At 37.8% G+C, this 14217-nt stretch overlaps 1 protein-coding gene across 1 annotated transcript in view; it reads right to left on the bottom strand.

The window, feature by feature from the left end:
* Positions 1-926: 926 nt before the first annotated feature.
* The window catches only part of RAB18 (RAB18, member RAS oncogene family), a 38632-nt gene continuing 25341 nt past the window's right edge, over positions 927-14217 (bottom strand). Inside the window, exons 3-7 of the mRNA XM_032349723.1 lie at positions 13796-13857; positions 10175-10247; positions 8644-8762; positions 8505-8571; positions 927-4442 (exon numbers count right to left, since the gene is read on the bottom strand). Coding sequence (XP_032205614.1) covers positions 4267-4442; positions 8505-8571; positions 8644-8762; positions 10175-10247; positions 13796-13857 — 497 coding nt within the window. The 3' untranslated portion in view covers positions 927-4266. The remainder of the gene's footprint in view (positions 4443-8504; positions 8572-8643; positions 8763-10174; positions 10248-13795; positions 13858-14217) is intronic.

The following is a 14217-nucleotide window of genomic DNA, read 5'->3' as shown; positions in this document are numbered from 1 at the left end:
TACATTTGGTTCCAAGAAAAAAGAAAATCCAACTCACACTGGCTTAAACAAAAATGGAGTTTATTAGTTCACATCAGTAAAAGGTCCATAAGTAGGGCTGATTTCAGGTCCAACTTGATCCAAATGTTCCAGATTGCATCAGGGCTCCAATTTAGACTCCCTCTCATTCTTTGGGGCAGGGCGGGGGGGGGGGTGGATACAGCCCTGAGGCCGGCTCCTTTTGTATTAGAAAAACTAGTTGCAGCAAGTTCAAATGTGAATCTTCACACCACACTATCTTCCAAGAAGGTGTCTTCTTTCAGCTGTTCCTAAGGAAGCCTCTTGTATCTAAGCAGTCTGAGCTGGGTCAGGTGCCTATCCTTGAATCACTTATTTTGGGGGGTGGGGGAAGAGGGACAGTTAGTAGCAGTGGTTAAAGATAACCAGGCCAGCCCTACCTAGAGGTGGGGGCATGGCAAGCCCATTATCCAAAGAAAACATGGGTGGAAGTGAATGTTAGATGGGCGACCACAACATACAGGAGCAAGGAATTAAAGAAAATACAAACATCCAATAAAATACTGAAAGTGCCAATCTCACTAGTAATCAAAGAAATACAAACAAATTGCATAATTTGTCTCTTATGACAGGTTAATTTAAAAAAAAAAAGAATTAAGTGTGAGAGATGTGGGGGGGGTGCAAGACTGAGAACAGGTGTGCACATAGTTGGAAATGTATGTGTAACACAACAGCTCTACAACTTTATACCACAATCAGAAACAACATGGATTCCTAAATATGAAACAAAAAGCTAATAACAAATAGTAAAATTTAATGCCCCAACAGAAGGTGACTCCTTTTTTGTTGTTGTTGCTGTTGTTCAAACTGGATGCTCCCACTTGGGGGGAAAAAATCAGAGATCCCTGGGCAAATCTCTATTTATATTCCTTAGCTCCAAGTCTTCCTATTTACTCTTTTCAACATTCTTAGACAAAACCCATGATAGAGTCTCTAGTTAATTACCCAAGGAACAGCTGGGGTCAGAACTAGGGTAATGTCTTCCGGAAACGGATTAAAGGCTTTTTCCCTCTATCTAAACAGACAAAAAACTTTCAAAGTATGACTAATGAAATGGAACCCAAGATAAAGAAGCGTAATACTTAAATACTGAGAAGAACTACAATCCAGAGTACCTAGAGGATTATCCCAGTTTGCTTGAAAATACAAAAAACTATATACTGAATTGTGTTTAAAGATATTATGGAAATGAGGTAGGTCTGTGCCATCCCACAGAGAGAAAAGGTAGTGATATAAGGATTCTTTTATGAACTATGGGGTGACAGTTCCAAACTTGTGCAGAATCACATATACTTCTTTGAGTATGCTAAGTACAATGAATCAAAATCAAGCTCAGTTCCACTGTGTTCAATTATAAAGTCAACTCCAAGTGTGAATCTGTAGATATGGCGAGTAAATACTTCAAACGAAAACATTCCCCCAGTCCCCCAGATTTCAATTTTGAGCAAAAGACTATTCTAAACAAACAAACAAAAAAAGAGACTATTCACAGATTTAATTTTTCTCAGGTCCAATTACAAAGTTAAGGTCCCATACATCTCCTGATTTTGTATTTTTCCGAAGTCAGGGATTTTCTTTCCATTCCAAGAAGGAAAAGGACTAAGAGACCAGTCTCTCTACTCCCTTAACTTTTAGATCAAATGACTTACCTGGTTAGTTTACATCAGTGGAATTTACTTTATAACCAAGAAATCTGACCTACTCTTATTACATGTAACAAAAAAATGACTAAAAAAAAATTGACAGAATGTGTTTAATCCTGTTGTGTTAAAACAAAAGAGCTAGTAGGCAGCCTTAGCAAAAGGAACGGTGGTTGAGACCATGGACATATGAAAAATGCCTTCACTGGACTCCAGCTCCATCACTGATGAAGCTTTGTGATCTTTGGGGAGTTATCTAGCAAACCTATGTGTCATTATCCTCATCGTTAAAATGAGCATAGTAGGTGTACAAAGCAATCTCTTAAGGTTGCTGTGAGGTTTAATGAAATAAAAATAATCCAGCTCTTGGAACAACACCTGCCCTAAGGAAGCTTCCAATAAATGTTAACTATTAATCTAATATAAACTGAGTATTTATTCGTTCATTTAGGTCTGTGTCAGTACCCCTACAATTCAAAACACGACATTCCAATTGTTCCAATTTGCACCATCTGCAAAAGGCACTTTTAAACTACTTCAAATAATTTGGAAATGAAGAATTAACAAAATCCTCAGCTATCCAAGTGACTAATTTCAGATATCGTAACTACTTCAGTTAGGAAACCTCCACTAGGAAATAAGCTTGCAACAAAACAGTAGAGTGAAAGCCATACAATAGATGAGAATCTGAATAACACTATATTCAGATGTTCCTCTCAGCCCATGAGAGTAACAGGGAAACGTAGAATACCTCCTGCACAAATGCATCTAGGGAAAGCAGGCTGTATTTATTTCGAAAACTATAAAAGGTTACAATATAAATCTATCAAACAAAATTAGTTTTTTAAAAGTGACTCATATGTATCCAAATTTTGACCAAATCAACACAAAAATCCAATGCACAAAAAGATTATTATATAGCTCAAGGAGCAAAAAGCAATAAACAGAAATAAATGTCTTGTCAATACAGACACAACATAAATATACAAATCTACAGCTTTAATGTAACACAAACAAATCGTAAGTACATGTGTTAGCTACCTTTCTCCAACAGTAAAGGAGTAAATGCTTTATATTTAGTAAATACATATATAATGTATAAAACCTTTAATCACATATAGTCTCACAAGCGTGAACCAAGTAGAATGCAAGGTTTTCTTATGTGGAAGATGTACAGTTCATAAAGAACCCAACTTGAAGTAAACCCACTATCACAAGTTATTGCAAAGGTGACCCAGAAAAAGTCTATCATTTGCAACGTATACAAAGAACAAACTGCCCAGAAATTAGTATCAGAAATCTTAGTGAAGGCTATCATGGTTAACCTGCCTGAAAGGACAAATAACTTACTTGGGGGCTTCATATAGCCGGTATCAATGTAAATAAAGTAACATACGAGTGAAAAAAAAAATGTAATGTATAATAGCAAGAGGTTAGAAAACTGAATACTGTGGAAAAGATTTATTAGTCTGTACAAGTTGGTTCTGATAAACTATTGGCTACTTGTTACAGTAAGTTACCAACATTTTCAATGCAACAGTATTTTCCCACACACATCAAAATCTGGAAGCAATCCGTCTTTCTCATATTGTCATTTAGTGTTCTATTTTTCCCAACCCTCAAAACACAGATATAGGTTTCTGAATATCAACTAGCCATTTAGGGAAGTCATAAGATACAGATGTTCATAAACATTACACAAACTACAACGGACATACCCGGACAGACGCCACCAACATTTATAGAAAAAGGTGTTGGTTTTTAAAGTGGTAAGTACTACATGGGTTACATAAACACACTATTCTTCTCCTTCCAAAACCAAAATGGGAGAAAACCTTACTGCCATTCTGCCAAACACCACAGAACTAAAAACGCTGCGCAAAGGGTCAGAGTCCAATGTACATGTCACAGAGGTAAAACTCCAGTGAACAACTGAGCTACTCATTGAAGAAAATTCAAAAGTAAGACCAAACTTCTTAAAACATCAATGCTGTTTTAGAAGCATCATCAGAACAAACAGAGATTTAATTATAAATTGGCTGAACTGCACCCTGTAGAGAATTTTGCTTAGTACTAAAAGAGAATCTGTCAGCAAACATCCTACAAAAGCTGTGGAATCATGCTCTGTGTTATTCCTGAAAGGAAATCTGCCAGGTCTGATGATACCTGAATACCTCCCAGTGGTTCTGGGAGTTCTACATACCAATTAATTCAGTAATTGATAGGAGTCAGTTAAGCAAAGAGAAGACCAAAAGTAGACCTTGTATCAACATAGACTAGAGAGGTGGATTTTTTAATCACATGATAAATGTAAATCATAAAATCAAATGTACTTTAAAAAGTACACCTATTTTATGTTACATAAAAAACTGTAGACTGCAAACTGTGCATGCTTACCATAACATTGTACCTGGGAAAGCTGATGAGTGGGATTTCTTGCAAATATTTACTGCCATGATACAAAACAAATATGTGCAAACTGCAAGGTCCCTAAAATAGCAGTTAGAGTTTATATACAGAAAGATGTCACTATCTGATCAAATATGCAAGAGATGGAGTTTCCCAGAGTTTATAACATAGAGCAGTAACCACCACAGGCTCCTCCTCCAGGGCCTTCTTCCCTGTGTGTCAGTTTGACTCCTTTATTCTGGTTCTCACTTTCCCACAGTCCAGGCGTCTGAATGATCTTTTCAACAAGTTCCTCAAAGGCACACTGTACACCATCACAGGTTTTCGCACTTGCCTCTGAAAGTCAAGAAAAAAATGTGAGAGTCTATTCTTTTACGGTCCTATTCCTATGCTTTTCTGGAAAATTATTATGGCATAAATATCAGCCGATAGTATATACAGAGGTAAATCAGCAGTTTCTTCCCACAGGTTTAATATTCGTGAACCTCCCCCAACTCTCAAAGTTGAGCTATTCAATTCTATCCACAAGAAGAGTGGTATATGAGCCCGGAATTTTGTGATATGCCAAAGCTCCTTCTTAATTTTTCAGTTAGTTTTTAAAGTCAACCCCCCCAAAACGGATTATTATTCCCATTTCAGAATAAGGAAATTCAGGCTCCCAGCTGAACAGTCTGACTATTCTGTGCTGGCAATGAGACACAGATCTCCTTAAAAGAGCATTTATGGCCCCCAAGAAACTCATGTGGGACAGCGAGCCCTGCCCCCCAAGCCTACCTTTCCCTCGTCATTACATTTTTGACTATCTGAGATGACCCTCTTACTCCTTTATCATAAAACTCCTCTATCTCAGCTCTTCACCTAACTTTATGTTAAGAAAAACAGAAACCATCTGACAGGAGCTACTGATCTTCCTACCAAGAGGCTCACCAACCTGCCGGCACTTGTAACCTTAGGCTCTGTCTTCGCTCCTGTGACAGCGGATGAACTGTCCCCTGCTGCAGTCTAGGCGCATCCCCTTTCCTAGCTCCTCGGATCCCACCCCTTCTCAGTCACTGAAGAATCATGGGCCCCCACTCCTGGATTATATCAGTCAGCCCAAAAGCCTGCCGAAATTACTGTCCATCTTACTAACCAACCAAGCAACCAACCACCCTGCATTCCAGCCCACACACCCGACTCGCAGCCACCCCGGCTCTCTAATCTCTTTCAAAGCGAAACTGTCATCAAGGGTTACCTATAAGTTGGCGCAGCCACTTTAGAGAACAGTGTGGAGATTCCTCAAAAAATTAAAAATAGAACTCCCCTATGACCCTGCAATTGCACTACTGGGTATTTACCCCAAAGATACAGATGTCGTGTAAAGAAGGGCCATCTATACCCCAATGTTTATAGCAGCAATGGCCACGGTCTCCAAACTGTGGTAAGAACCATGATGCCCTTCAACGGACGAATGGATAAGGAAGATGTGGTCCATATACACTATGGAGTATTATGCCTCCATCAGAAAGGATGAATACCCAACTTTTGTATCAACGTAGACAGGACTGGAAGAGATTATGCTGAGTGAAATAAGTCAAGCTCAGAGAATCAATTATTCACTTATTTGTGGACATAACAAATAGCATGGAGGACATGGGGAGATGGAGAGGAGAAGGGAGTTGAGGGAAATTGGAAGGGGAGGTGAACCATGACAGACTACGGACTCTGAAAAAAAATCTGAGGGTTTTGAAGGGGCAGGGGGGTGGGAGGTTGGGGGAACCAAGGGGTGGGTATTAGAGAGGGCACGGATTGCATGGAGCACTGGGTGTGGTACATAAACAATGAATTCTGTTACACTGAAAAGAAATTAAAAAAAAAAAAAAGAAGAGTTACCTACTTATGCTATTTCCCCTTTCTTTTCTCACATTTTTTCTTCAAACTCTAAACAACCTTGAACAACACCAGTTTGAACTGTGCTATTCCACTTACACATGGATTTTTTTCAATAAATACAGTACAGAACTGTAAAGGTATTTTCTCATGATTTTAATAACATTTTCTCTAGCTTACTTTACTGTAAGAATACAGTATGTAAGACACAGAACATACAGAGCAGGCGTTAACTGTTTATCAGTAAGGCTTCAGATCAGCAGGAGGCTATTAGCAGCTCAGTTTTGGGGGAGGCAAAAGTCATATGCGGATTTTCAAGGTCAGGACCCCTAACCCCTCATTGTTCAAGGGTCAACTGTACTCTAGCTAGGTTTTTGTTCTCACCACTCCATTGACATTTTCTTTTAAAAAATACCAACGTTCTCCATCTCGTCAAATCTACTGACCTCCTCCTATTCAACATCTAGCAGTTGATACAGCTGATCACTTTCCTCCTTTAAATACTTTGTTCACTTGACTTTCAGAAGGACACCGAGCACTCCTCGGATTCCTCCTCTCACCGGCATGTCATTCACAGCCTTGTTGGCTGCCTCCTCCTCTTGCTGCTGACCTCTCACTGTCGGAGCACCCCAGCTTCAATCTTCAGCTGTTTTCCTCTGAGTTACTCCTGTGGCCACTTTAATTCCACGACTTAAAATACCACCTAAAGGCCAATGACCAGCATGTCCACGGGTTCTCCAAAAAATGGTTCATCCTTATGCTAAGCAGAATTCCTGATTCCCCACTCCCTTACCCAAACCTGTTCTTACCTCACACGCTCACACACAGCTAATGGCAGCACAGTTCACCAGTTTGCTCACGCCAGAGACTCAAGAGTTATCCCTGACTGCTCTCTCTCCTCATCCTCAATACCCAGTCTATCAGCAGAGCCTGTTACCTTTACCATCCAAATATCTCCTTGATCTGCCAACCTTCCAGAAGCTACCCACAACCACTCCCACAGTCAAAGGCACCAGCATTATTCATCTGGGCCACTATAAGAGAATGACAAGCCTCTTGCTTCTGCTTCTCAGGGGCCATTTTCTGTACAAACAGGTCTTTTAAAAAGAATATCAGATTACAGCACCACTCCCCCGCTTTCCACACTTAGAATAAAATTCACTCCTTTACCATACCCTGTAAAGCCCAAAATGATCTTTTAAACTTCATCTCCCATTATCACCACCTTTTCCCCCAACATACACTATACTCCAGCCCACAAGCTTTCTTCCTGTCCCTTAAACATTCTAAACTCATTCCCACCTCAGGAAGTATTTGCTATTCTCTCAACCTGAGATAGCCTCCCTCTAGATCTTCATATTATGGATTCTAGTTCGAATGGCACACCTCAAAGAACTTCCCCGAATTACCTCCCAACCCTCGTCATACTCTCTCTCCTTCACAGCACTACTTACTCAAGCCTGTTTCCTCTACTAGAATGTGAGCTTCATGAGCTCAGGGACTTTGTCCACTTTGCTCATCTGTTTGTTATATTCTCAGAGTCCAGTAAGCGTTTTCTGAACTAATGTATCAAAATGAAGGACACCCAGCAAGTAAGCAGAAGAGGTAGTACTCAATTCCTTTCTAAAATTCCCTATTATCTTCCACTTATAGCACCCAGCTTCTATCTATAGATGATGTTCTTTTATTTCCATTTCTTAATTCCTAGAAGATTCTAACAGTGGAATAGCTCAACCAGTAATTCCTAAAGCTGGCTTCACATCAGAATCAACTAGGGTGTCTTTAGAAACTGTCTTCCAGGCCCCGTTTCAGACCTGTGAAAAGGTTCCAGGGAACCTGTAATGTTAAAAAAGTTCCAAAGTGATATAGTCCGTCCACTTTTCTAGACAGGGGGTCGAACAAACTTTTCCTGTAAAGAGCCAGATGGTCAATATTTTAGGCTTGGAATGCCTTATGGTTTCTACTGAACTCTGCCAGGAAGCACAGAAGCAGCCACATACAGCGTGTAGATGACCAGGGAGGTAAGGCTGTCCTCCAATACAAATGATGGGACCATATTTGGCCCCGTGCTGTAGTTTACTGAACCCTACACTTCACCGTGCTTCTCAAGTATTAATGTGCATACAAACCACATGAAGATCTTGTCAAAATAGAGGTTCTAATTCAGAAAAGCTGAGTTGGGCCAAAATGAAGCATTTCTAACAAACTTCCAGGTGGTATCACTGCCGCCAGCACAAGGACCACACGGTACAACTACAGGGCTGGGTGCCTTCCTTTACTGAATGCCATCATATCTGGAGAGGAAGGATCTGTGTCCTATGCAACTTCACATAATGAGACCTGTTTTTTTTGTTGATTTTTTTTTTAACAGAAGGAAAAATGAACCTGGCTCTATAGTTAGATTTCATAGCACAAGAAAATGATGAACTAAGTACATACATTTCACAGTTCATAAAGAGAAAAATGTAGCAAAAACTCCATTTTAAAATTCCTCTTTAATAATGAAAGGATAAATGTTCACACACCTACCTATAAATAACATGGAATGCTTTCGTGCAAATTTCAGGCCTTCGTTTCTATCAACTTCACGATTTTCCTGAAAGGTAAATATAAAGATTAAGAAAAGCTACCAAAATACAGTCAAGATGCAAAGTGTCTGACTTCTTACCTTATCAATTTTATTTCCAACTAGCATGTTTACTATGTCATTTCTCGTGCAGTATGTTTCCAATTCATTTAACCAATTATCCAATTTAACAAAGGTATCTCTTCTTGTGACATCATAAACTGAAATATAAAGGGTCACTTATTAAATAAGCATTAAAAATAAGAAGCAATGACATTATATTTCTGATATGTGACTAAAAGCTAATATTTCTATGTACGTAAGTCTGTTTCTAAGCCTTCAAATGTTTAACAGTCAGTAAACTGCTAACCCAGATGGAAGAAACAAGTGTGTTAAAAAATAAGAATAAACATACACATACACACATTTCAATTTTATTAAGACACACTCTGAGAGAAATTAAATTATATCCTGTGCAATAACCGAAAATTAACTTAAGCAAAACAACAGCTGTTCCCATTGGTAATTAAAAGACATTGATCCAAAAACCAAAATGTTCAGATCCCAATCTGTGGTAAAATACCAAATTTCTTCCATGGATTTAAACAACTATGACCCTGTTAACTTGTTTCTTATAAGAACCGGAATTTGCAACTTTTGAAAAAATATGAAAACTTAATGGACAGGATCCTGATTGTCTCCCTGTTATCACTTTCATCTTACATCCCACTGCATTTTAATATGTAGAGAGCTTATTAATATAAGACTTTATTAATTTAAAGTGTTTTCTAGGGGCGCCTGGGTGGCTCAGTTGGTTAAGCAACTGCCTTCAGCTAAGGTCAGGATCCCAGGATTCTGGGATTGAGTCCTGGATCTGGCTCCCTGCTCAGCCTGCTTCTCCCTCTCCCTCTGCCACTTCCCCAGTCTGTGCTCTCCTATTCTCTGTCAAATAAATAAACAAAATCTTAAAAAAAAAAAAAGTGTTTTCTAAAGATGCTGAACCAAAATAAGAGTTGCTGTTAAACTGATAAAATGAACCTAAAACTTCACGATTAATGACATAATATAAAAAGATAATCTTCCCTAAAATTGATCAATATTTATTTCTAGGAAGTTTCCCAGGAATATTAATAACAAGTACTTTTCTACAACTTACAGTGAGAATCCATATTTGGCTTTTAAATTCTGTATGATTATGGATCAACAATGTTAAGTGCTTTGTGGATACTCTTTAGGACTAATAAGAGAGTCAACTAAACAACTAGCACACTTCTTCCTTTATAAATGCACAGCAAATGTTAATACACTGCTGACTGAAGATCAGTTCCTGGTAACACTCTTAAGACAGACAATTATTTGTGGATTAATCCTCAATTATATCCTCATCAACATGTGCTTTTAAAACCAAATAAATTAATCGGATCTTTATCTTTCAATCGCTAGACAAAGAACTGAAAAGAAATTCTGAAAGTTTAAATATTCATTAATATTAAATGAAGTTAATATAACTTCAAATTAATAAAGGGACCCTGAAGAAAAATAAAAACTTACTGACCTTCGCAGATAGGGAAAATCAGAAATTGCAATAATAAAACAACAATATTTAAAGCAGTATCACAAAGTAAAACCTTACCTAATATAACACCCTGCGCACCTCTGTAATAGCTGGGAGTTAATGTTCTGAATCTCTCTTGACCAGCAGTATCCTAAAAGTGACAATTATTATTAAATTCAAGAAGTATTAAAAAAAAGATCATCAACATATCAAGAGTAGAACGTCAAACTGCATTATTAAAAATATCCATGTTCAAGCTCATTTAAAACTTGAAATTAGGGGCGCCTGGGTGGCTTAGTCATTAAGCATCTGCCTTCAGCTCAGGTCATGATCCCAGGGCCCTGGGATTGAGCCCCGCATTGGGCTGGAAGTCTGCTTTTCCCTCTCCCACTCCCCCTGCTTGTGTTCCCTCTCTCGCTGTGTCTCTATCAAATAAATACATAAAATCTTTTAAAAAAAATTGTAAAACCTGAAATTTAAATTGGATGTGTTCTCTTACTGACAAGTGTTACATAAAATAAAGAAATACTGACTCATCTCTAGAAAAACACATGTCAGTAAAGGGGTATTTTTAAAGATTTTTATTACACGTGGAACCTGTTTATTACACATGAAACCCATGGTTCTCAACTTCAGAAGCACAATGAAATTTCCTGGAAATGAAAAATTCCAACCCCTAGTGATTCTGGCTTCACTGGTCTATGATAAAGACAAAAGTTTTCAAAGTCTCCCCAGGCGATTCTATTGTAGAATCAAGGTTAAAATCCACTTAACTTTTTTTTAAAAGGAGAATTACAGGAGTATCTTATTTTAGGTAAACAATTTTTAGGTCGGAAAGTATTTTCGGTGTATCTTCTTTTAGGAAAATGCTTAAAACCAAACCACTTGCTATCACATGTTTCTGACTCCTACTGGGGGAGAGGAACATAAGATGTACATCAGCCAGGAAGTGCAGGGTCCTGGGATCAAGTCCCATGTCAGGCCCCACGCTCAGTGGTGAGTCTGTTTCTCCATCGCTTGTACCCCTCCCCTTGTTCATGCTTTCTTGCTCTCTCTCATAAATAAAATATTTAAAAAAAAAAAAAAGACTAGAGCAAAAAATGTTTTAATGTTAAAATAAAATAAAATACTGCACAATTGACACTTCACACACAAATATCTAAATCAATCCAGTTATGCAGAGTCTTGATTTTTTTTTTTTTTTTGATCCACTTATAAAATGTCTGAGTAGGTATGATAATTTGGGCAAAAACCCCGTGCCACAATACTGGATCAGGATTTATAACACCTATAAAATTTATATGCTTAAATAGTCAAAAGTTAACATTTGCTTGTGTTTGTTTTCAAGATAGGAATTTGCAGTAACTGCAAAAGCATCCCTGGTAGGTAAGAAAAGCAAGCTTATTATCTGAGGTTTTCTTCTCTGACAGGAAAGGAGGAAAGAGATTTTTTTTTTTAAAGATTTTATTTATTTATTTGACAGAGAGAGATCACGAGTAGGCAGAGAGGCAGGCAGAGAGAGAGAAATGAGGAAGCAGGCTCCCTGCTGAGCAGAGAGCCCAACGCGGGACTCGATCCCAGGACCCTGAGATCATGACCTGAGCCGAAGGCAGTGGCTTAACCCACTGAGCCACCCAGGCGCCCAGAGGAAAGAGATTATTAAAGATAGATATGAATAAAAGACTAGGAAGGATCTGGAAAGGCTAAATATTAAAATGTGGGAGTAGAAGTGAGGGCACGATATAGAGAAAGCTTTAGAGGAGCCAAGTTAGGTCGTGATATGTGTGCAGCACTTTCTAGTGGGGTACTGTACTCGGGCTGGACTCAACTACTCTATTTGACCGATCCTAGGAGGAGTGCCCAAGCTGGAGAGGAACTGATTTTACATATATATTTAAAAAACCACAGAAGAACCAGAAGAAGCAATGGTTTCATGTATTTCTACTAATGAGTGAGGAGGTCTTCCTAAATATGATCTAACACCCAAATTCATGGGGAAAAAATGGTTTGACCACATAAATATTAGAGCTTTGCAAGAACATCCTTCTTGACCCCATCCATACCCCATATACACTCTCATCCTAAACAAGCTTTGAAGGCAAATGACAAACAGGAAAAAAACATTTGCAGCATATGACAAAGTCGGTAACGTGCGTGCGCGCACACACATGAACATTAACCTCTGAAGCACCTGCATGGCTCAGCTGGTTGAGCGTCTGACTCTTGATTTCAGCTCTGGTCATGATCTCGGGGTTGGGAGACTGAGCCTCTCACTTAAAAAATATTTATATGCCTATGATGAAGATGTCACTTCAGTAATACCTGCCAACCTTTTTATTACACAGGAACTAAAAAGTAAATTTTAAAAACCTCTTGCATAAAATAAAGATCTCACGGAAACCAACAAGCCTTAGATCCAACTCTAACACGCATATCTCACAGAACAGTAGCAAAGGCAGAAGGAAGTGATAAATTCAACCATGAAAAGTATATGGAAAATCAGGCCCCCACTTTTGTACAGGAAGAAGCCAATATGCTTAAATTGTTCAGTATATTTTATTACAGCGTAGTCCAACACTTTCCAAATTGTTTTCTCTTAGACATTACTATTTTGATTGGTATCATAATTATATTTTGGGGAGGGGGCAAACAGGCTACCAATCATATGAAGTATTATATGTTAGAAAAAAATTAACAGAAAAACACGAGACACATTTACACAGTTCCATGTTATTTGGGATAAAATGTGTATTAGAAATACTATGCTGTTCAGAGAATGCCAGGAAGATGAATCAGATCATACAGTGCATGAACAGTTGCTGTTACAATCTGTAACTGATGCCCAAACATTTACTATTTAATCACCATGTTGAAGTACATCTCAACATTCTAATATTTATTAGAAGCAGTTCTAATATTATCACAGGTAATAAAAACATATTTATATATCTAATTATCATAGTACATGTGAGAATCAGATATATAGGAGCATATTTTTATAAATTATACATGTAATATATTAGCAATCATTTAGATATATAGAGAGAAGTAGACAGGTAGATAAGAGGTGGGGAGAAACAGGCAGACAGAGATAGACACTGAGCATCTTGGATGTTTTGGACAATTAATGCTACTTTATTCAGTCAGCACTATCATGAAAAGGTCTAGTTAGGAAAGCAACATGCATCAGAATGTTTGGGTTCTCAGGCAAATGAAAAGGAAGTAAGTAAAGACTGGGCAATGATATTAAAAAATAAATCCAAAGTTGGCAATATCAAATTTCAAAAATATTTATACTAAAAACAGGAAAAATACATTTTTTCCTGAGCATCACTTCATCCTCTTCTCCCCAACAACTGCCATCAGTGTGAGCTGAGTATACACTGCCTTCTTCAAAACTTTAAAGAAACATATTCAATAACAATAATCCTCTCTAGCAGACAAGATGATTTTTCTACATTCTGGTTTCAAATATTCTTGAGGGATTACACACTTTAAAATTTGGGGTAAGTAAAACAAGTCTCTGCTTCATTACCCAATTATAAGACATAACCATTTATTGTTTATCCCTTAACCAACAAACTGTCCAAGTTATTTAGTATAAATCGTTTACCTCTAGAACTCTATACACATCAATTTCTGCTTCTTTAAAAAATACAAGTTGAATATTTATACAAAATACATTTTTAAAACTCTTACCCAGATTGCAAGTTTAGCCTTATTTCCATCCACTGAAATTGTTTTCACCTTAAAGTCAACACCTTGAAAAAAATAAAAACGTTGATAAGCATCCCAGTAAAACGACACTTTTAAAATCAATTACCAAGAAAACAGAAAAGCCACTTTATGAAACACTCAAATTCATACCCCAAATTCTTGGGAGTTATGTATGTGAAAACTTAAAGAAACATGTGCCTAAAGTTCAGCAGCTTAGGATTTAATCAGGATAAATGAAAACCAAATGCTTGCAGAATTCAAACACTTACCTACCCATACTTGCTTGAAAAAAAAAATAAACAAACACTTTAATGGAAAAATAAACTTCAATGTAAGGTGATTAACGATGCACATTAAAAGCCAAGTGCTGGAATTCATGGAGCTCACGCAGAGAAGACTATCCA

The sequence above is a fragment of the Mustela erminea genome, chromosome 6, assembly GCF_009829155.1.
Source record: "Mustela erminea isolate mMusErm1 chromosome 6, mMusErm1.Pri, whole genome shotgun sequence".
NCBI lineage: Eukaryota > Metazoa > Chordata > Mammalia > Carnivora > Mustelidae > Mustela > Mustela erminea.
This window is presented reverse-complemented; position numbering and strand designations above follow the sequence as displayed.